The following is a 23,262-nucleotide window of genomic DNA, read 5'->3' on the forward strand; positions in this document are numbered from 1 at the left end:
TCAGTGCAACCCTTGTGTTTTGCTCACTCGCTCATCTGCAACCAACACGGGCTGTCTTGGAAAACGAGCATTAGAGGATACGTGGACCGTGCACTAATGGGGTGTAGGTTAGAGAACCCTGTTTGACTCATTCATACTATTTTCGTTAACAACTTAGAACAATATTTATTGAAACAACTCAATCAAACACTGTCTAAAATGTGGTAAATGAAAAAATAATTAGTATGCTCCACAGTATTAGGACCATCTGTTACACTGGGCAGCTTCAAACTTAGCATTAGTCAGCAATCTATGCAACTACAAGCAAACCAGCCTAAGTTAGTTTCCCACCAGAACCAACCTAGAGCTGAAAACCTATTTAATTTTTTATCACTCACACTCTCTCCTCATAAGGGTCGGCGGGTCATTTGTGCGACAGCTCGCCAGACCGTCACTATGCAGACAGACAACCACTCACTCTCACACCCACACTTTCTCCGGCTCCTGGGAAAAACCCACGCAAACACAGGGAGAACATGCAAAGTCCACAGAGAAAGGCACCTGGGCGGCCCCAGGCCTGTGAAGCCAGTGTTAACCACTACACCGCTAAACCTACCCATGACCGGTCCATCTACCAGCACCAATACACCCTTTTACTGTTGGCAAACGGGGATGTAGGTGTGTGACGTAGACAAGCTACGTGCACTAGGGTCAAACTCCTGAAATAAGCTGATTTCAGCAAATGGAAACTAACTGACAGGTAAGTGTCTCGACACTCACTGATCGCATACACACCTGTAAACCTACAATGCGCCATAAGACTTTTGTTTGTTATTTGTCACTAACAGAATCACTAACAGTAACAGTTTTAGCGGCCTGCAACATGCTCTCAAATAAAAAGTTTTTAATATATTTAGACTTTTACGGATTTCTGTGGTTCTGCCTAAATAGAAAATATTTAACTCATTGAACTTTAGTTTTGAGTAATTGACTGACTGTGTAATTCAAAAATGTTTATTTCCATAGGTTAAGGTTCATATAGGACCACTCAAGTCAAGTCAAATTTGTGCTAAATGTTAGACATAAATATTTATAATGCAAAAAAAAGAAATGCTTCCATTTCTCAGAAGCATCCACCTGAAAGAACAAAAGGTGAACCGAGTAAACAGAGGCCTTGATTAGTGATCTGTCAATCGTATTGACAGGTTTCCAGGCGCTTCCAGAAACCCTGTATGTCTTAACTGGAAATGTTCTACAGAGCACACAGCATTCTGGGATGTTGAAGGTCTGCCTGACATACTCAAAGAAATCTTTCTTAATGTCAAACTATTGTGTCGGCTGAGTCTAAATGCCCACAACACTGGATTCACCTGCGAGGACAAGCGATTCCCTGAACTGTGTTTTGTGAAACCAGTTCTGGGAAAACATGACCGTGAACATGTATGGCAGATTTGTATCCAGCCTGCTGTAGTACCCAGGCACAGGAGAATCAGCTGGATCTAGAAATAGCTTGTAAAAATGTTATCTGCTGAGGGAAATAAAGCTGTTTACAGCTAGATAAGAGGTTGATTCCCAGGTTTGGTTTCATGTTGAGTAGATTAAGCCGTCGTCTGGTCACAGGATCCCTGTTGGCTCCACGCCAGCTCTGCAGCGCTCTTCTCCTGAAGGTTTAAAGAATTCATTTTCAGCCGGGTCAGGCCTCGGGGACACAGATGAATAGGTCAATGTGGCTCTGCCTCCTCTACTGCTGCTGACTCCAGGATGCTTAACCTCAGCCTGAGACGCACTCAGGTAGTAGTACACACATCTGTGTAAACCCAGTGGAAACGGAGCAAAACCGTGTAGATCCTTAATCAAGTTACAAATACTAAGGTAGGAGAATAAAGATATATATTAAAGGTATATAGCAGTAAAAATATTTATAATACACAATACACTGTACTTAATAGTCTAAAAATACACAAACCCAATGCTCAGAAAGTACAGTAAAGTATTAGATTTTACTTAAAGTACCAAAGTAAAGTTACTTCATAATTTTATTTTAAACAGTGTTTTCTCATGTAACAGTCAGTTTTATTAGAAAATTAACATGATACATTAACTGGGAAATAAACTCAGTGAATTAAAAGCGTAATGTGTTTTTTTTTATAGTTTTCAGTAATAGAATTTAATTTTTTAATATTTTTATATTTTTTAAGAAAGTGCACTTTAGTTCAGCAATTCCTTTTTACATTAGTGAAGAAGCAGCCCCTCTGGCCAATAGCTCACCTGGCCGCTAGAGTGAGTCAACAGTCATGCGGTGATCAACAAGAAGAAAAAGGCCGCGTTTTAAACATGTCTGTATTAAAAATGGACTTTTTGTCATTTGCAAACCACCAATAAAACTTAATGTGGAGAAGAAATAAAAAGAAAATGGACTTTTGTGTTGTCCACCTACTTTAAGATGCAGCACACTGACCTGTCTGGACAGATGGGGAGTATTTACGCCTGCACGATATCAGCAGAGGTGGGGCTAAATAGCCGACGGAGCACCTAACGGGTAAGCTAACTAGCAGCTAGCTAGGCTTCTGTTAAAAGCTACAGCACATGGAGTTTGCTATAGTAAACATGTGGGGGCATAGTATTGAGGATGTGTATTTTAAAGTTCTGGTGGCTGGTACCATGTTTAGGTTTTACTATAGTCCTATAATGTCTTTATTAAATCATGCTAACCCATTGCTTCTCATTTATGTTTTAATTCATTTTCTGCTTTACAATGAAAGAGGACATTGGCACAAATTAAATTTAATGCATTCAAATACATTTTTTATACAGTGACAAGTTACAGCAGACACATCTGGAGGCATTTCTCAAGCTCCTACAGATGTGTAGAGAGAATCAAAGCCGACAAAAGCAAAAGCAAGAGAGGAAAGCTCCAGCAGAGAGGAAAAGGTTTATTATATTGTACTGTGCATATTCAATTGTATTGAGACAAAAGCACATTTTGACTAAATAACCCTCTAATGAAAAGTTAAACATATCTGCTACAAAATGTTCCCATTTTAACTCAGCCAAGAAACAACTGTGAATTTCATTTTATAGTAGAACTGCAGATATTTTGTGTTTCAACACCAGTATTGAAACATTCACCATCTCAACATCTTTTTAAACTACAACCAGCAAAAATTGTGTTTTCAGGAGAAATAAATCAAATCTTCAGAGCTCTGTGACTGTGCTAACACATTTCGATTTTGATGTAGCCAGAAAATAACACATGAGGTTAATGACGTCACTTACGATCATTGTCAAGGTAAATACTGTAAATGATGATCATTATCAGCCGAGTGTTGGCGGTAATGGCACAGGGGGAATGAGGAGGAATGATCAGCCTGAGGGGAGAGGGAGCAATCAGTGTACGGATTTATTAGTCTGACGGGGAGTGAGAGTCTGAGAGGTCAGCGCGTGAGTGATGGAGGGCAGATAACTGTGGTGAAGACTGCAGTTGGTGTGTAACGCTGCTATGTACCCATGTAGGTTAGGGCCCCAGAAAAGATAGTTTCGCTGTAAACAATAACAAAGGAAAGGTACTTCATTGGAAAGTACAATCTGAACTTCGTTTATCGCAAACCTAAACGGATAATCAGCAACTGATGAGTAGCACCAGAAGTTATGAATTCCTACTTTTATAAGAACTACACAAATGAGACTGATTAGTTATAACTAATAATTATATATATATAAATCTAGTCGCAACTACCGCTTGTAGTAAAAATGCTGGTACAGTAAAATGTGTATCTCATGTGAGGTTAAATGGCTTTTACTGAAAATGGTACTAAATGTTTTTTTTTCCAATTTTAGATAAGTCCAACATGAACAGCGAGACAGCACAAGCCGGAGCAGAGAGGTATGCCACACCGGTAAAACTTGGTAAGTGAAATATTTGTCTACTCACCTCATCGTATAGCAGCTATGTGAGATTATGTTGTGGCTCTGCTTGTTAACTCGCAGTGGCATAATCAGACTTGCTGACAATTAGTATCTATGTTTACCATCTTCATCGTACGCATATGTGTTATTATGCATGGAAAAACAGGGCTGCTATTATGCCAATACTGTTGCTGTAGAGTGGTATAATGTCATATTGTCTATGACACATCATGATAATTCATTAAAACGTGCAATCATCCTGTCAATGTTGTGATGATAACAATACTGTATAGAGAGGCTACATGATGACTTCTTTGCTTGAGCTGTAACATTTGTCACATTAGCCTAAAAAACACCAGCATGCTGAAAAGCTGATCTGTAATGATGCCATTTCACAAGGAGGGATCCAGATTTAGGGTAAAGTAGGTTTGCAAAACAACTTTTTGGTGAGGTCCAGGCTTCTTGTTCGTATCACTGCCTGCATTTGCTTGGCTTTAAACAGCATTTACCACACGTTAGAATGAAAAGTCAATCAGCCACCCCTACTGTACAGGCCCACTATGATGTCTACAATATTATTGCCCTCATGGTCCTGTGTATTATAGGCACAACATATTAATGCTCCAACTATTTGTCACTGTCCTCCCACCCCCTGGATGAAGGATACGGCGCCATGAACACACTAATGTCACGTGTTAGTACAGTTACAGTAAAAAAAGACAGAATGTGAGTTCAACAGCCACGAGGCCTCCCTTTCCACCCACACCATGAACCTGACACAGGCCGCTGCGATGAGACGCCCCCTCCTCCCGCCGTCTCTGCCGTCAACAGGGCGGCCTTGAGAAGCCTTCGCGTCCCTGGGCCATATTGGAGCAGTTGCACTGATGGAGCATTAGGAGCGAGATCAGGTTGGGCGGCGAGCGCTCCCGGTTAACATCTACTGTGGCAACAAAGCCGAACGCTGGTGAAGAGACTAGAGAAAGGGCTCGGGCGGCCGCTCGTCAGATCAGACGGGGGGATTCGGAGGGGAGGGCGGTGGGTGGACCAGGTTCTTGTTATACTAAATGAAGCAGTTCTCCTGGGCAGATCACCGTTAACCACACAATGAGTTACCAGAGACAGAGACAGATACAGGTTCAATAACCCACAGGGTTTTCAGACCTGCTTATCCTGCCGGGGCGGCCGCTGCTGGTCCCAGCTGACTGATGTTTGCTGTGGAGTGCTTAGTGAAGTGAGCGCTCAGCAGACAGCTGCTTAAATCACACAAATCTCCTGCTGTTTATATGTTCAGAATTTATTACCAGTGACTGATGTGCTCCTGATTTATCTTTTTCCTGCGGAGCTATTTTTGTTTGCTTGCTAGCTGCCCTTTCAGCACCTCAGGAGCCGTTTGACACATACTTCCATACAGTACCTGCTCTGTCTCCAGTGAAGTCTGGGGGTAGACGGGATTTCTTTCTATATTCTGGTTCTGGTTTAGTCTCAAAACAATTGTGTCTGTACTGCATTCATCACATTAAGGATGCAACATGGTGTAATTTCCCTCCTGCAGGAAGGAGGACTAATATTCACGTTTCCTTCATCGCTGTGTGATACCACAACAGAACAGACCAACTAGCTACAGTAGAAATATCTTCTAGAATCTTCTAAATAGACACTTCTGTGTCTTTTTTTTTTACTGGTTTCACTCTTTAAGCTGTTTCACATTGACACACCACAGAAATAAAGCTATGCTGTTTAGAAGAGTGGCAGATAAAAAAAACTTTTGACTTTTTTTTACTACCGTCTTTTTCTGTTGGTCTCACATAGTAAACAAGTAAAACCAAACAATTGCAGTGATGTTTATTTTGGATTTTCAGCATCGTGTGTAGGTCCTGAAACCCGTTTACATCATAAAGATAAAAGGCCACGTGATGCATACCACACACTCAGGACCAAGCTGAACCTCAGCGCCTTTGACCGGCAAGATCGCGAGACACCTTTTCATATGGTCGTGATTTACACTGTGTGACCTTAAAAGCATTTGTAAGTAAAAGTGTGATCATGTGAGCATGTGGCCATATGGAATGAGAGAGGATTTGTTTCTGATGCAGAACCACAACCAACAAGACCGCAGTAAGCACCAGATGACCTGTGCGTGAACTCGTTCCTGCCAGCAAAACACCACAACTCTACGAGTTCCATCACCATTCAAAGTCATCAACAGACAGTTGCTATTTAGTGTGCCTCATGGTATTGTGTACTTTAATGCGTGTACTGGAGTTTCCTACTCTTTGTTACAGTTCATCTAAAAGAATAAATGATTCATAACAAAGTGCAATTAGACACTTTGAGTATAGAACTGGATTTAAGGATATTAAAATATGAACTATGAAGTACTGTACTATTTAAACAAACTGAGAAGTAACTTTATTTTCCTGCTTTTGATAAGCAAAGGCACCAAATGTGGAAATAGATTGGCTCCTATTTTTAGTTATGCGGCGTTAGCATGTTTTAGCATGTGTGTGTGTATTATCACTTTGTATATAATCACTTCACTGAATTTTCGAGTTCAGAATTTTATTGTCATAGCGTTACGTTGACGCTAGCAATTAGCACAGTAGTTGACCTAACCTTGTGAACAGTCACCGCCAGGAGCAAACGCTTAACAAAACAGGCAGCAGCTGTGCCTGCGCTTAGCCGACTTCTTCCGTTTGTCTTTCGGTGTCAGTTCTTATCAAACATGCCGCACTTCAGGGCACATGAGGCAGATGATGTAAGTTAACACTGCAGCCAGTTAATCTGCCTATACTGAATGAAAACCGCTGCCGTCTTTGTTACGGATGGCGCTACTGCATGTGCAGGACGCAGCAGGAGGCATTGAAAACATTTTTCAATGCTGTATCTAAATGCTGGCAGTGCTGTAGAATATACATCCATTTAAACTTGCCGCGTAGGATGGCAGCATACGTCATGCACTTATGTATTTAATGGAAGAAACTACAAGAACGACTGCAAAGAACAGCGCTCGCATAAACAAAACCCATGTCCAGTGGCTGACAATTCACTTACCAGGTCAGACCTCATCCTCAATCATCCTAATGGCCGCACAGAGCTTAACCGAGAGGCAACTTTTTAGCTAGCCCGCTGTACTGTATGCACGTGGACGCCGTTTGAAAAAGGCCTTTGGAGGCGTATGACTGGAGAAAATAAACAAACTGGGCAGTAAGGTGAAAATCTGATCATGGTAATGAAGCCAATTGATGAGGAATTACATGTGATCATGTGAAGGCAGCAGCAGGACATTCCTTAGTTTTTCTTAGCGACGGCACTACATGGGTTTTTCTTCAGGGCACTAATCCTAATGTTAAAATCAAATTTTTCACGTTCCTTTTATTTTTCCTAGTGTTTTACTACAATTCAGTGAAGCACACTGGATAGTATTCCAGTTTAAATCGCCCCGTGTGAGGAAATAATCCATTCTGCAGACAAGGGACTGTTAAACAAATTCATGTTATGATTGTTGATGCAAGCATTTTTATGACCCATGGACATTTCACAGGTAAACACTTACAAAGCAAATGACTGGCATTACTATAATTAAAATGTAGTTGTTCCATAGCTGCATAAACAGTGGAACAGCCTGGGAACTGAATGTGATGCATGTCTCGAGGCTCTGTGCATTTCCTGTGGGAGTGCATGCATGGGGTTTTCTTTACACAGTAAAGAGTGTTGGAATTATAGTGCATGATGAGACAGAGGTTCACACACTAAATTGAGATATATTGCAAATACTGTGTCTCAATATCCCCCCCACACTTTAAAGAAGACTCTCCCCATTTAGCCCAGACCAGGCATTGATGATCATTTCATTTTGGGCTGAAGTGATTGATCGAACTATCATCAAGCCAGTGTAGTCGGAAATCAAATGGCTCATTAGAAAACCAGTGTTATTTTGATTTTTCTTTTCAAACCAAATCACAAAACAAATCTAGTTTCCCAAATGGAATCATTCCTGGTGAAGCTGTAATAACTTCACCTCTGACTGACAACATTACTGTGTGTCAGAGAAACGACTCCACATGTCATCCATAATGGAAATGCCACAGAGGTTAAATGAGGCCTGTTAATTGGGTAATGCTTTAACCCATTCTGCCCGGTGCTGGTTTCCTCTTACTCCGAGCTCGCTGATGCGTTCTATCTGATCTGCTCTCTGTGCAGCGGTCCGCCGTTAAAACAATATGGAAGCCCTGCCGTGCACTGCAGCAGCTAGCCTCCCCTCTCTGCTCTTTCCGCCTCATTAGCATGCCGCTCAGGGATCTTCCCATTCATAAAACGCCTGCCATGGAGTGGGCCAGGCATCTTGAAGGGACAAAACCCCTCCAAGGTCAGCGTTCACAACCGCCACAAGACGACACAATGGCGGAAATCACATGTGAGCGCCTCCACGTGCGGCTTCGGTGGCCGAAGAATGCGATGCACTGCAACAATCGGTCTTTTATTATTGCACACGTTAGACACAATAGTGTACACACACACTGTAGAGTCTGCTAATTTAAATAGCGAATACAAGGCTACCAGCAGCAGCAATTAAAAGCAGCACAAGATATTTATGGAGATGAGATAAGCCATGTTAAGATGAGGGCTAGATTTGGGGGTGTTGGGTGCCACTGGTCCCACAGAACCTCCTACATGGCAACATGAGTGCTGAAAACACAGCATCCGTGAACCAAAAGAGCCACGTCGACGCGTGACAGAGGGAAATCCTCAGCACGACCGTACCTTGACTCCTGTTATAAAGCGAGTTCCTCAGACACGGTGCTGTGCATTTGTTGCTGTTTGACTGAGTGTCTTTAGTTTTTAGATAAGCCCTTTTTAATCCAAGACGATTTTGGAACATTTTAACTGAAAGTTAATCTGCAACTCTAAGATATTTTTTGCAAGCTGTCTGCTTCCAGCTTGTGCCTTATGGTGATTTGCAATGTTCTAGATTACTGGCATTCCATATTTCATTAAATATGTGTACATATAAACACATTTATTTATTATAGCAACAGGAACAAGTATTCATTGTGTTGTCATTTCCTTTTAGCTCTGTTTTTCTATGTTGTTAGTAATTCCATTTTTTTTTTCGTGGGCTGGAAAAACTGAAACAATAAGCAAAAAGGCATTAAAGCACAACACAAAGCTGAGAAGAATCTGAAAATCCTCGACCTGAAGCTAAAGTGTAGAACATTAGCCTTGTTATTAGACAACATTAGATTGTGTGTACTTTCAACAGGTAATGAAATTATAAAATCATTAATGCTAGGACAGAAGCGTGACTGCTGACAACATCCTGAGCCTCGCAGGGGTCTTAAGTCAATTTATCTATTTAGTTGACAAAGTAAATTATGAATTTAATAACCAATTAATGTTGTAATTGGGTCTGTCTGGCCTTTTTATCGCTGTAAACCGGATATTACAACGCACTTTTGCCTGTCATAAGGAGTAGTTTGGAATAGCCCATACAGAACATTCTCATTCAAATTATAATAATTGTGTGTAGTCATGCCGCGCTGTGAGCATTCTCACAATGCTAATGCAATGTGATATACACCCAGTTGCCACTTTGTTAGGTGAGCCTGTCTGGTCTAATTCAATCCAACGCAGCATGCCATTATGCCATTTACACAGATGTACATGTATCAGTCTGAGCAGGTGATGTAATGGAGAGCATTACGTGAAGAGGTGGTCCTAACGTTTTGTCCCCCTCATTCATAATGCAGAACCCACCGTGACCTCGGTAATACAAAACATCAGCTTTCTGACAGCGTCAACTTCAAAACTGAGAAATTATAGCCTTGTAAAAGCAGAATTAATGGCGGAGTAGCTGTGCTGGGTTGAATTGGACTTTACAGGTGGACGTAACTTTACAAGTGTGCATATAAAGGTGTGGAGAGAATGGATGAATAGATACATACTTACTCCCAGGCCTTATGACACAATCAAACATGTTCGTATAGTGACATGATGTCTTCACTGAGCTCTGGCGTTGCCCTATTTCAGTCAGAGGAACTGCCCACTATCAAATGAAGGACAAGTGAACAAGCAAGGCTCAGTGCGAATCAATAAGGATCAGCAGCTTGGTATCACTGCCACCCATCCCTCTGGTTAGAAAACAGCTCAGATCAATGCAGATGTGTGCGGTAGACAAGGCTCTAAATAGGGAGGATGCTGTGGATGATGTCCTCCTTTCCATCCACACACAACACCGGCTAAGATTAGACGCTGAGCCGGACCTGGAGGCTCGGGGAGGAGATGGATTTATGCACAGGCTTGTCAGGGATTGTGGAGAAATAATTCACCACAGCAGTGATGTAGTACGAGAAGGACGGGAGTTTAAATGGCAAGAGTTGTAGCGGAACTTTAACACGTCGCATTTATTCTTTTCAGGGTTTTTTTGGGCAAGTAATTTAGAGGAAAGTACAATAGTAAGTCAATATGATGCATTGGGCTGATGTGATTGCATTGTGTGATACTGAAACACTAATGACTGATTTTTGTTCATATGCACACTGTGGTGGTAAAGTCCAGTAGTCCAAAATTGCAATATAGCTGCAGTATTGCACTATATCACAATATACTGAACTTCGTGCCATGACACAAATCTTTATGGCCACATGCTTTTCAATACGCAGCCTCAGTCTGTGACAATAAGTCAACGATGAATACAACATTCTAAAGGTATTGGCAAATAAAAAAATAAAAATCCTCAACGGCTGCAAAAATCAATGATTGTTGAGGGAAATTGATTGAAAAATTGAATCTGAGATAAAGCTAAAACAAATAAGTTCAAGCTTGATTTGCTTTCTATGTTTTACTTTCCTGTATCACTCTAAATGTAAGAACTCTGCTGGCTTTAGCGCTGGTCAATTTTAAATACTTAGTTTCTTCTTTTTTTTCGTCTGCTGGTCAGAAAAAGAGGACTGTACATTTTTCATTCTTTACTGACATTTTAGAACAAACAATTAATAGTTTATAAGGGTGGTCGTGGACGGATTTATTGATAAGTAAAGTTATCATTAGTCACGGCCTAACAACAGCAAAACACTATTTATTATTTAGATTTAAAAGACCTTCAGGGGAGCTTCAGTGCATTTACATCAAATATATAACACCATAATACGTGCTTATGGTGAGTGAAATCATCCAGACAAACCGCTTCCTTCTATTCACCCATTTGAAATGGGAGGTAAACTAGTTTGAGCACATGCATTTTTCTAATTCTAATAAATGCATTCGCACTAAATCACAGTCAAGACCATAAATGAATTCATGTTAATGTCTTCGATGTTAACCTGTAGTACCCCTGCATAAATATGATAGATCTGAGCATCAACTGTGTTTTTATTTTGAGCATATTTATGTATAGGAGATTTCTTGGTGTCACAGGAGGGAAAGCCTACATTAAGTAATGTGCCTGTGACCCCAGGCCTCTGTTAGCTAACACTTCTCTACTGCCAGCAGGCTCTCCTAAAGAGCCTGGTGAAACTACTAGTCTGACATTTTCATTCACATCAAGCAAAGCGAATAAAATAAAACCATAATAATGTTGCTTTCAGGTCGGCGTCTAACATTTAAAGGGTTAGAGCCCGGTCCTGCCGTCAGGGTGAATGGTGGGCTTCACACCGTCAGATGACGGGGGATCCCATTGTGAGGAGCAGCACACGGACCGTGTCCACGGTGTGATGTTTTCACCTCAGGCTAGAGGAATCAAAGCACCACCTGCAGACCACCAGAGCCACTCCTGCACAACAGACGACGCTCTCCATGTCAAACGCCCGCACTCAGAATGTCAGAGCTCCTCGTTCGGGAAAACACAGGCTTTACCTGCCGCTAATTGCTGCAGTGAGACAGTGAGGCAGCAGAGTGTTTAACGTTTTCACCCTCACCAGCTCATTGTGGATGGTAAATTTGTTTACATATGTATCTGTCTGACTTGCCCTGCCAGGCTTCTCCAAGGCAGGTAGCCATTAACTCAACGAGAGCTCGACATTATCGTTTGAGTCACGCTGGGCTCTCTGTAATGCTTCACACCCCGTGTGCTGAACTGGAGCAAACCTATAATCACAGAGGTGATAGGAAAGGGTTGCAGTGGAAGAAATTAGCAGCTTGACTAAATGACTATTTTCCCTCCAAATGCCAAGAGGTGAAGTCAGAGAGGAGGCCGAACCGTGGCCTGAGACTGGCACTAGATGAAACATGAAATCAAGAGTTGGGGCTTCAGTTCACTGGTGGCAAAACAAAGAATGTGATACACGTGTACGTTGACCCAGTCCTACAGTGGCTGATGGAGTAGGTCAAACTCTGAGGCAGCAGCTAAGACTCTTTTAGAGCTTCTGAAATTGGGAGGTTAAACATGAGCCCTGGTGATTAGTGAGAAATAAATATCAAGTGGTGCCGCAACTGTAATTACTGTCATTTACAGTCAACACTGATGTTTTTCTTGAAAGATTGTTAAATGTCATTTGGTGAAAATCACTCCGAGGTCTTTTCTGACCAGGTGGGAATAAGACTCTGAAAAGTGTTTGTGTAAAACACAGACTGAGAGTTTCTATAGCTAAGAGTGGGAGCATTAAAGGACGCAACAGGGCGTTTGGCCGTTTAGTGTTTTACCTCCTCGACATTTGAGCACATCTAAACGCCCTGGTCTTGTGTAAGCGGGCAGATGGCCTGGTTAGACTTCGTGTTTTTGTCGCCTGCGCGTGTTGTCTCTGCTGCTGCTGCTGCGGCTGCTCGGGTGAATGGAGGCCATCTGGGATTGGCCGGGGCTTCTGTGAATGGAGCCGGGGCGCGTCATTCAGCACCGCGGACAGCTCCACGGCGCGGCTCGGCGCTAAAGCGTGGAGGTAAACACGGAGGGAGCCCGGGCCTAGCTGACGGAGGCGAGGCCCGTTGCCCGGCGATGAGCAAACACGAGTGTAAGCGGTAAAAAAAAAAAACCCTTCTGCCACATTAGGCAGGGAAACCACCTCTTGACTTTAATGAAACGCTCTCGATATGAAGTGGGCGGCCATGATGAACACCTGGCGGACTGCGACAGCACACACGGGCTCCCACGGTTGTATCCACCGGCCAACAGCTGCTCGTGTTATAAGCGCCCGGCGGCGAAAAGCCGAGCTATTCTAACCATCCAGTCAAAGTTATCGACGGCTGATCGGCCGAACGCTGAGCCGCGCCGAGGCGGCGCTGTGCGTCGCGCGCGCGCTTCAATGTCAAAGAAGCGAGCGAGGGCTGATGCGGGGCAGAGGGAGACGCGGGTCTGGGTGGTGATGCTGAGCAAACACTAGCGGGGCCTCCATCTGCACATTAGCACGGGGCCTAAACACGGCGAGGAGATGAATGAACATGAGGCCCCGAGCCGGGAGTCTCCTTGAATCTGTCACCCGTCTCCATGGCGACAGGAGGAGGAGGACCAAAACTGGCATCAATCCGGGCTCTAATCAACAGATGGCCACCACAACCGCCCCCCACCCCCCCACCCCTTTTTTTTTGCAGCCTACCTTGCACTGCTCCATGCACGTCCTCACCGAATATGCCCCGGGCTCATATTTCTGAGACAGGAGCTCAAAGTCCTCGTATTTTTCCTGGGCGTGCTGGTCGTAGTGCTGGTACGCCTGCACGCACCGGCTGCATCTGCTCGTGTCGCCGTCGCCGAGCACGTCGAGGCTGCAGTTCAAATTGTCCGGACTCGTCGAGCCGTTGAGCAAATCCAGCAGCGAGTAGGAGTTACAAAAGGAGAGGTACAAATCGCTCATATTTACAGCCCGCGGCCCCTCTCTGTCGGAAAGGCCCCTGCACAAATCGTCGGCATCCGCGAAAGCAAAGCAGTTCTTAGATAAACTATCCCGGTGGCAAGTTTCAAGCGCCCACAAGGGTTTGGTGGAGTTCTCTATAAAAATATCATCTGGGGTTTCTCTGAGGCTGCTGTGTGCTGAGTGGGTCTGGGGTGACGGGAGGTGGGAGGATGCGAACTTGTCCAGGGTTCGGGGCAGTTTGGCCTCGGCGCAGAACCACAGGTGATCAGAGAGGAGGATGGTGAGGAACAAGAGGGATGCCAAGGACAGTCGCCATCTCTGCGCCCTCTCTGAGTCGGTGAATGGCTTTTGGTTGTCGCGGGGGGGCTCTAGCCAGATTTGGAAGCCGTCGTCATCTTCTTGCTGCCAACACGTCCCAGCACCCCTGGTCATATTTTGGGAACCGGCCGACTCCACCGTGGGGGCTCCTCTGCCGCAACAGTCATTGACGTGGGGTCCGCTTCGCGCTTCCCTCCCCTCCGGTGTCGGGCGGTCGGTTGTCCCGGCTTGCCTTTGCGATCAGCGGGTATTCCCATTAAAAGGAGCGCGGGCCCGGTGGGAAACTAGACGCTGGCGACCTCGGGCCGCATTCTCCATGGCTGACCGGTGAAGCCGCTGTCCTCGCCGTCCGCCCCGAGCCCCGCGCCGCGCCGCTCCGCTCCGCTCCTCTGCGCAGCCTCGACTCCGTTTTTAGAAACGCTCAGCGACGCCTTTACGTCTTCCCCGCTCGCGCAGGGCCAGTGGCGCTGTCCTCTTCCAACATGGCGAAGCTGTGCTGCCTTTGTGTCGGCGGATAGGCCTTCAGCCTGTAACAGACCTCTTTTCTTTTTCAAGCCCTCGCCGTCTTCATCTCGCTGCCGTTATCAAGTTGCCGCCATGTTCGCCAGGAGACGGTGTGCGTTCGGAGGAAGCCCGCAGCATTAACGAGCTGCACTTCCGACCCTAGCCTTCACAATAAAGGTCACCAAAGGGTTTCTGCTGTTCAGTGAAGTGACTGCTCTTCTGGCTGTAATCTGCAAGTGTTTCTCTGGCTACGGTTTCCCTTTCCTCTGTTAAAAAGCTATCCAGGTTATTTATAAAGTCCATCTCATGAATAGTTTTTTGAATAGTTCAAATGTTGCACTTGTGTCACTTGTACTTGAATTTTGACTTTGTGTTAATCTCTTATATTGGCAACATAATCCTGTAAGCCATTTTGAGTTTTTTTCTTTTACCTTTTCACATTTTTCTTGTTTATTCCATTAAGACGCATAAATCCGTAGCCGTGTACAAACACGGCGCAGTATGTTGTACAGGTAAACGTGCCTTGAGTTTTATTTTGAAGAAAACATCCGGTGTTTGGCGCTTCCCTCTGTTCACTTGGCAAAACGTCTCCGGCGCTGACGTTATGTGCGCGCTTCGCAGTCGCCACATTTCATGGCACAAAGCTGCGTTAAGTCGGAGGCTCTGCTGAACTGTTACCACACATGTTGTTGTTGTGTCTTCAGAATTAAAATGTTGGCGCTAGTTTTAAAATGAAAATTATTCCAACTGGTTAGATCCGTACAACAATAGAACAGTTGAAATCAGACAGCTGCAGGCTACAATATAATGTCCAATTGAATAAATAAAATGCTGTGATTAGGTAATGTCTGTGCTGACTTTTATTTTGAAGACGTGCTCTAGCATGCTTGTTTTAGTCTGCCCTGTGTTTCCTTGACATTGGAGGAGTCACCCAGGTTGGTGCTCACCTGGATGGTGTGTGCATTCTGACTTATATAATCAAATCAACTATTGATTCTATTACTCACAGTGATTTAACCGTTCTTTGTGAGAGATGTGTTTTCCTGATCACTGGTCCATTGAAAAAAACTTTAGCAGATTTTAGCACACCATAAATGTTTTGAACCAGCCTGTGTACTACAGTAAAGAGTGGGAGTGTATACTAAATGTGAAGAACAAATACACAAATTATGCCTTTTTATTTGTGTTTTTGTTACTTGTAATTCTGAAACAGGCAAAGTAGATAATAATAATAAGGAACAGCACGGGAAAAAGATACAAGGTTTTAAACGGACTAAGGAAAGCACATTTTGAATCGCACTAATGTGTTAATCTCTTCAGTTCATCTTAATGTATGACTTCATAGTTAGAATACTCCACACCCAGTGGCTCTGTTGCATTCATGGTGAACAGCCACAAACTGCTTTTAATGCTTTGTGATTTGCTCAGGTGGTCTGAGTGATCCTCTGCAGTGGAAGCACATTGTGGAAAGATCTTGTGAAACAGCTTTTATTATTGCGCTAAATGATGATACTCTGTACAGATAAACTGGAGTTGGTCGTAGATGTGATATTAATTATGACTTGACACTAAAATTATTCCTACATAGCTGACTGGATGTTTTACCTGAATGTTGGATGATTTTATTCACTTGTGAACGTTATGACTACTTATTTATGAGCTACTAAATGGACTTTGCTTTGCTGGTGTTTCTTATTGAATTTCTTCACTGAGGTTGGGCTGTGCTAATTGCTCCAGACAAACCTTCCCTGCAGCCACAAGCCTGTGTTTGGTCTCTACAGGAGCTCATTTATTTCATCGGAGTGCAAGCAGATGCTGGTTGTCCAGCGGCCACTTCCAAACCATTTGTTTCCGGCTGGGTCCAGCGTGCTCGCCGGTCCCATATCTTCAATCTGTCCAATAGCTCCTGCCAGCCTAATTAGAGCATTTATCCCATTAGCACACGGTATTCTTGCAGTGCTAGCGCCTGTGGTTTCAGCTCCAGAACTTTAGGAGTTACTGCGGTGATACAGCTTCACTCAGGAACAACAGCACTGATTGAGCACCTCTAATTAAGGCCTGTCAGTCACCCGCTCAGTCTGCACCACCTGGAATAGTCCAGAGTGGGCGACAGGTTACAGAGCGCGCACTGAGACCTGATATTGTTTGTCAAACTTCGTGCGTTTGTCACATTTTTGACGGACGGGCATAAAACTTGTATTTTCTGACAGTAGTGTGCACAAACTGCCCAGACTGCCTTTAGATTCAAACACCCTACAGGGAACTCCACAACATGTCACAGTGCGTGAATGGGGAACATGTACCTCATTGCTCTTACTTTGAAAATGTAATCATGCGGCATTTACACACAACAATGCCCAGGACGCCACAGCCAGCTACCTGCACCCCAGAGGCCTCGGTAATGAAGGTTAGAACATACCAATGAGTCCCGAGGCACTTTGGTGACATTTACGAAGACTGAAAAACACGGTGACATCGTTGTTGAGGGAACCAGTTTTAATGTACCCCTGTGAAGCCCAGCACACTGAAGAGCTGAGCCAAATCACCACATGCAGACACAAGTCAGATAATTAACAACCATAGTCACCCCATTGTCCTTGGATTTTTAAAATTCTAAATATTTATTCAGTTTTTCAAATTCGTAATTAAACAGAGATAAAAGCACATATTACTAAAACAAAAAAACATTTTAGTACAATGAAGTCTGTGGACTTAATAGTGCCATGAAAGCCATGCTCTAGAGTTATCAAACATAAGACACAGGAAATTATAGGTAAAACCCTTAATTACAACCTGTATAATAGCACATATAACTTATTAAGGTGCAATATCACTTTATATCAGTTCATTGACTCATCAGCCAAAATGTTCATAGTGTGTTTAAAATAAAACCTCAGTTTCAGTGGGGCAGAAAAGCTTGGTTTTCCCCCAAAATATCTCAATATTTGCATAGGAATACAATTCTTCCTCACAAAATTGACTCTTTTTTCACAAGAATGATCAACGCTATAAAACAGCATTACAGCTACATCACAAGTTAGTAGAGTGTAGTTTTAATTAAAGCACTTATTTTATCTAACCTCTAATGGTCATTTTCCCTGTTGGAGACATTATTGTTATATAAAAGTGTGTAGTCTATCACTAATCTGCTCATCAAAAATCTATTAAAATACAAGCTAAAAGAACATTTTGTCCTATGTATGTGACCAGAAACCTCTCTAAACCAAGTAGTCAGTGTCATTCATCAGGTAACCTGCTTCGATTGAATCAGTCACCCATGAGTCTCTAACAATCTTGAACTTCTTCCTAAAGCAGCGCCGCAGAGTCCTCAAATCCAGAAGTCTCGCTTCTTCTGCGATAATGACATGAGAGACCCCTTCCTCTAATTCCTGCACCACTGTGCCTCCATGGTAGCGAAACTCCAGTGCTCTGATGTCCAGAGGTGTGCCGGGTGTGGCGCTCTTAGGCTCTCCTATATCGGCATATCTGTCCATGTAAACCTTAAAGGGTCTGAACATGCTGGTGGGAAGGTCGTCCCAGTGGTAGCGCTGCTCCACCAGCCCGACGTCCACCGCCGCCGGCACGTCGGCGCTGCCGATGCGCCCGAACACCTCCTGCAGCTGCAGCTCGGTGGTGTCCACGAAGTAGCTGTCGCCGTAGCTGTCGTACTCTTTGGCGAAGTGCTCCCTGGTGGAGGGCGACATGTGGATCATGTGGCGAGGTTGCCATGGCACCACCTCCTTCTGGTCCAGGCATTCCAGCAGCCAGGAGGCCCAGACCACGTCGTGCTGGTTGGACGAAATCAGGTTCTTCACGCGCATGTTCTCCACGCCGGCGATCACGCAGTAGGTGTCCTGCCCTGGGTTCTGCACCACAATACCTCCACACCTACAAAGGGAGGGACACCAGCCATCACCTTATTAAAGATACAATCAGCGCTAGTTTCGCATTAACAGAGGACCTGGTTCTATGAGTTTTCAGTCTTACGCGTTTCATCTATGACATTTTGGCAAATAAGACTGTTTACTAATTAATTTCATGTATGAAGCGAATAAGTGAGGACATGGTAGTGTTGTGTTCACAGCTTGTTTCCGCTGCCTCCAAGTGGCAGAACATTTCGTTTAAAGCACTAACCTTATGTTCTTCTATAATGATGCTTTCAGGCAGCTTGTCGTCTTACCTGGCCACGCCCTTTTCCAGCTCAGCCTTTGGGTGGCTCTCGGTCCCATTCAGGATGCAGAACTCCACGTCCTCAAACATATCGGTCTCTTTGCGAACTCCAGAGAGGTCCTGGGGCTTGAAGTGATCCACAACCCCCACCACCTTTTTGGGCTTGACTGGCATCCTGCGCTTTTTCTTCTGCGGTTCGTCGGAATCGATGCGAAGGTGGCGCGAGGCGAGTTTCCCAGACGCCTTGCTGCGGAACTGATCCAGATCTGCCAGGGTCATGCACTGGTGCCACTCCTTGTCGTCGCGAATCCGCTCGATCCTGGGAAACCTCAGGGTGCAGTTGGTTTTATACATATCGCTCCCTACGATTTCAGCTGCCTTGACCTGGATGATGACGGAGTTGCAGGGTTCGATGTAGACCTCTGGCCTCTCTGTCCCGCACAGGATGGAGGCTGGTGGGTCATTTTTCCGGTAGACTTTCCAGTGCTTTGCCAACTTCAACCCGAGGTCATACAACTCCTTCATGGTGTAGCCTGAGCCGATGCGGCAGAGCGTGTGGAACACTGAAGGCTTCTCGCCGGGTTTAGGTGCTTCAGCAACAGCACATAAGAAATGGGACATCATGCCACCTCGCCTGCCTTTCCCCCAGTAGCCACCAACAATCAGCAGGTCAAGCTCATCCATCAAGCCGTCAACATACTCCGGCTTTATTTTCAGCCATCCCTCACCCCTCTTGTCAGGTTTGTAAATGGACAAAGGATCCTTCACCATGATCCCTTCTTCTCTCTTGTCAATGGCATCATTGAGGCAGTTGACAACCTCTTGCATGGTCCTGGCTTCTGTTTTTGGCACCAGATGCATTCTTCCCTTGACTGTGGTGAAAACGGTCTGAAGGGTGTCATAGCGCTTCTTCAGTGTTACCTTGCCAAACTTCTGGTCGTTGACTAGCAACACGTCAAACACGCAGAAACACGTCTGCAACTCTGAGTCATCCATCAGCCTCTTGATGTCAAACTTGCTCCCTTTCTGCATGAAGGTCTCTGTGCTCGGGTTGTATGCCATCATCTCGCCGTCAAGGATACAGTTCACAATGTGGCTTTTGAAAACATTATGGATGTAAGGCGTTAGTGAGCCCTCCAGTGGGGAACCCCCGAACTGCTGTGTGTACTCGAAACCATTTCGACTGAAGTACTTGTACACGTCTCCATCTTTGTGTAGTTGAATACGCTCCCCATCCAGTTTGGTCTCAATGTAAAAGACACTGTTTCCCATCTGTTTCTCCACGTTACGAATGTTAGCCACCGCTGCCAGCATCGGCTTGAATGCAGAGAAGAGACCGATGGACACTTCACTTAAAGACACAGAGGGGTCGTGGAGCTGTTGGCACACTTTACATAGATCTGTGTTGACATTGTACAGCTCTGCTGCATCCGGATGGAAGACTTGAAGAACCGTCTCTTTGCTGATCTGAAGCTTCATGTCCTTCAGAATCATCCTGATTAGCCATTTTTGCTCGAGAGCTGAGCTCTGAGTGATGAGATGCAGCAGACTTTTCCTCACGAGATCCTTCTTCTTGCTAGCATTATTAATGGCCACTGAGTCCAGAAAGTCATTGACCTCTTTGATGCTGAGGTTGCCTTGGCTGCTGCAGCGCTTCTTTAGCACGAAGTACGCCATGCCAGCAAAGTCTCCAGCTTCTCCCTGCGATGTGGTTGGAGCTCGATAGTTCAACAGCTTATTGGCTTCTGGGCCGTTCTTTGGGAGGCCCAAAACATCGATGTAAAGTTTAGCCAGCATGTTCTCCTTGATGCCGTATGCCATGCGCTCGCGTTCAAAAGAAGGAACTATCAGGCGCATGGCTGGGTAGAAAGAGTCTGTTGTTTTAGGGTCATCCTTGTGGAGGGCGGAATGAAACTTCCTCCATGACTCAATGAAATCGCCAAGGATTTTGGATTTCTCTGGACGAAGCTTGGATTTATGGATTTTCTCCAAAGTGTTACACAGGTGGAGGAAAGGAACCTGAGCTGCAACAGAGCGCTCAGCCGTAGAATCACTTTCAGAGGTCGTCTCCATGATAAAATCTGTAACACACGTCAACATTAAAAAATCGGGCCAATAATGGTGAAAAAACAATTTAAATAATATTTTAAATTATCAGCTAAGTTTGACTGGACTGGATGTATGTACAGGAGGCAGAAGGCAGGAGGCAGGAGGGTGGTAGCCAAGCTATCACCCGCTGCTCTGCTTGATGCAGTGTGATGTCTGAGCAGCATCTTCAGCGTGTGTCTAAATGAGCGACATTAAAGGTCTTTACCTTCCTGCTGATGTTATATGTGACTATATAAAATTGAGAGCCAGAAGGCTTTGTATCACTTTTGCAGAACACTTAACTGTGTCTACAGTTTGTAAAGGAACAACAATACATCAGTTCTGATTCATTTACAAAACTAGACCATTATCTGTAACCTGTAGGTGGAAGGAGGCTAAATAATTGCTATTTGTTTATACATTAACAGAGGCCATTATTCAGATGCAGGTCATTAGTCCACACCGGTCAAACGTCAACATGTTTAGACGTGTCACCACAATAAAACTGTAGAGCCACATAAAGAAACGAGCTGTCAAACGGAACTTTAAGCAGCCTAGGCTCATTATTATATAGACTCGTTTATTTACTTCCCAACGCTAACATTTACTGCGGCCAAGAGAACTACAACTCCGGCCGCACCCCTTCAAAATAAAAGATGTTGTTTTGTCGTTTGTGTGTTTTCCAGACATATTCATACAAATAAACTGTGTACCAGTGGTTACGTTTACCTTTAAGACAGATCAATTTGATATATGACACACACCGCCAGCAAGTTAATCAACTTTGCTCGTATTTTGAAACAAAGCTGTAAACGTACTGTTGACTAGGGTCATCTTCCCCGGTTCGCATTAGCGATACAGCAAAAGGATAAATAAAAGGTAGGAATTACCTTGTTCCCTGTGTCGTCCGGAGAAAAGGTAGCGAACAACACAGGCACTACATATTTTGGGTCGTTCACTTCCTTGTAGTAACTGTGCGACACGTTCCCCCTGGAAACAACGGCAGGACTTTTGTTCCCAAGTGGGAACTTGGCGTCTAATAAACAAACACACACAAAGGCGCTACAAATTGTATATTTAATGTAAAAAAAAGCTAAATTCGGCTGTAGTTTATGCAAAATATGCGCTCTGTTGTAAATATCTTGATCACACGTTCCCACTGTGCTGCATTTCTAACCATTTAGTTTTTTGAAAAGGCCAATTTTTAATAGAAATGTGTTTGTGCTTTAAATAGATTTATTTTTACTTCAAAATTGGATTATATCAGTCTTTTTGAAAATAAATTCTAAACATCTAATTGCTCCTCATCTGTTCACCAGTAGATGGTGACAATGAGATGCTGCAGTGCTAAAGAGGTGCTTTCACTTAAGGTTGTTCACTATCTATTAAGTCAGTAGCAAGCTGTTAGTGAAACACGTGACTGCATATTTATTAACCACAAGAAGGCGTTTCCACTCACTACAGTTACCTTGTAATATGCCTGGATGCCATGTGAGTGACAGTTTCACTGTCATTCAATACCTTGTTTACAAGTAATTAATGCAGTATCCATTGCTATTGCCATTAGTTTTATGATGGCGACACAGTTTGGGACCCGTTTAAAGTTAAAATGTTATTCAACAGTGTCCTCGTTTTAGAGATGTTCTTGTTTGGGGTTTTGGTTGTCTGTGTTGAATTTGCATGATCTCCATATCGTCCCATGCATTTCCTCCAGGTGCTACAGTTTCTTTCACATGCAGAACAGATGAGGAGGAAAGAATGAACCATGAACCGATTCAAGCAAGCAAACAAGTGACGTGATGCTTCGCCTCTTATTATACGACCTTAAAAAAACCAAAAAGTTAATAACACATTTATACTGGCAACTTGTCATCTACTCTCCTCTGTCCTTACCAAACATCTGTTTTGGATCTTCTGCTGTTTGAAAGTGTTATACACCTCTTACCAAGAACAACAAACATACGGTCCTAGTATCATTTTCCAATCATAACTTACTGTGTGTGATTTGAACATAGCTTTTGGTCTATAAAAGCTGTACAAACATATGCGTACTTGTTTTTAGCTCTTAATCTTGTAAGTTGTCTCCATTACCGACTTGTTTTGACACTCGCGTCATTAAGCAGGAGCTGGTGCAATTCCAAGTACAGTACACGCCATTACTTGTAAAGTAATGCAAAATAATTCCAGGGATGTCTTGTTCCTGAAAACTATCTAAGGCTTGTACCGACATAGATTACACAAAACACGAGTCACATTCCTCAGCCAGGCAGGGCAGCTTCTTTGAAAACGAACACAGTACCTGTAATGGAACAATAATAATATGAGGATGGAGCCTTGGAGGCCCTTAGTGAACCTGTGATGTTAAAAAAAAACAGAACTAAAAACAAATATTATATCATTTTCATTGAATTGTTGTTTTTTTTTTTTTTGGGGGGGGGGGGTTATTGAATCTTGCTTATACAGTATTCATCTATTTTCCGTGTATTCAGTTAAAGCAACCTTAAATACTTGTGCCACT

At 43.8% G+C, this 23,262-nt stretch overlaps 2 protein-coding genes across 2 annotated transcripts in view; both read right to left on the reverse strand.

The window, feature by feature from the left end:
• Positions 1 to 14,592, reverse strand: part of nalf1a (NALCN channel auxiliary factor 1a) — a 26,640-nt gene extending 12,048 nt beyond the window's left edge. Inside the window, exon 1 of the mRNA XM_029127734.3 lies at positions 13,410 to 14,592. Coding sequence (XP_028983567.1) covers positions 13,410 to 14,096 — 687 coding nt within the window. The 5' untranslated portion in view covers positions 14,097 to 14,592. The remainder of the gene's footprint in view (positions 1 to 13,409) is intronic.
• Positions 14,593 to 17,083: 2,491 nt separating this feature from the next.
• On the reverse strand, positions 17,084 to 22,148 carry lig4 (ligase IV, DNA, ATP-dependent). The gene is made up of 3 exons (XM_029127723.3): positions 21,635 to 22,148; positions 18,667 to 20,737; positions 17,084 to 18,374 (listed from the first exon to the last, which is right to left on the reverse strand). The coding sequence occupies exons 2-3, from the start codon at positions 20,727 to 20,729 to the stop codon at positions 17,705 to 17,707; spliced, it is 2,733 nt and encodes a 910-aa protein (XP_028983556.1). The 5' UTR covers positions 20,730 to 20,737; positions 21,635 to 22,148; the 3' UTR covers positions 17,084 to 17,704.
• Between the last annotated feature and the right edge of the window lie 1,114 nt (positions 22,149 to 23,262).

The sequence above is a fragment of the Betta splendens genome, chromosome 2 (assembly GCF_900634795.4).
Source record: "Betta splendens chromosome 2, fBetSpl5.4, whole genome shotgun sequence".
NCBI lineage: Eukaryota > Metazoa > Chordata > Actinopteri > Anabantiformes > Osphronemidae > Betta > Betta splendens.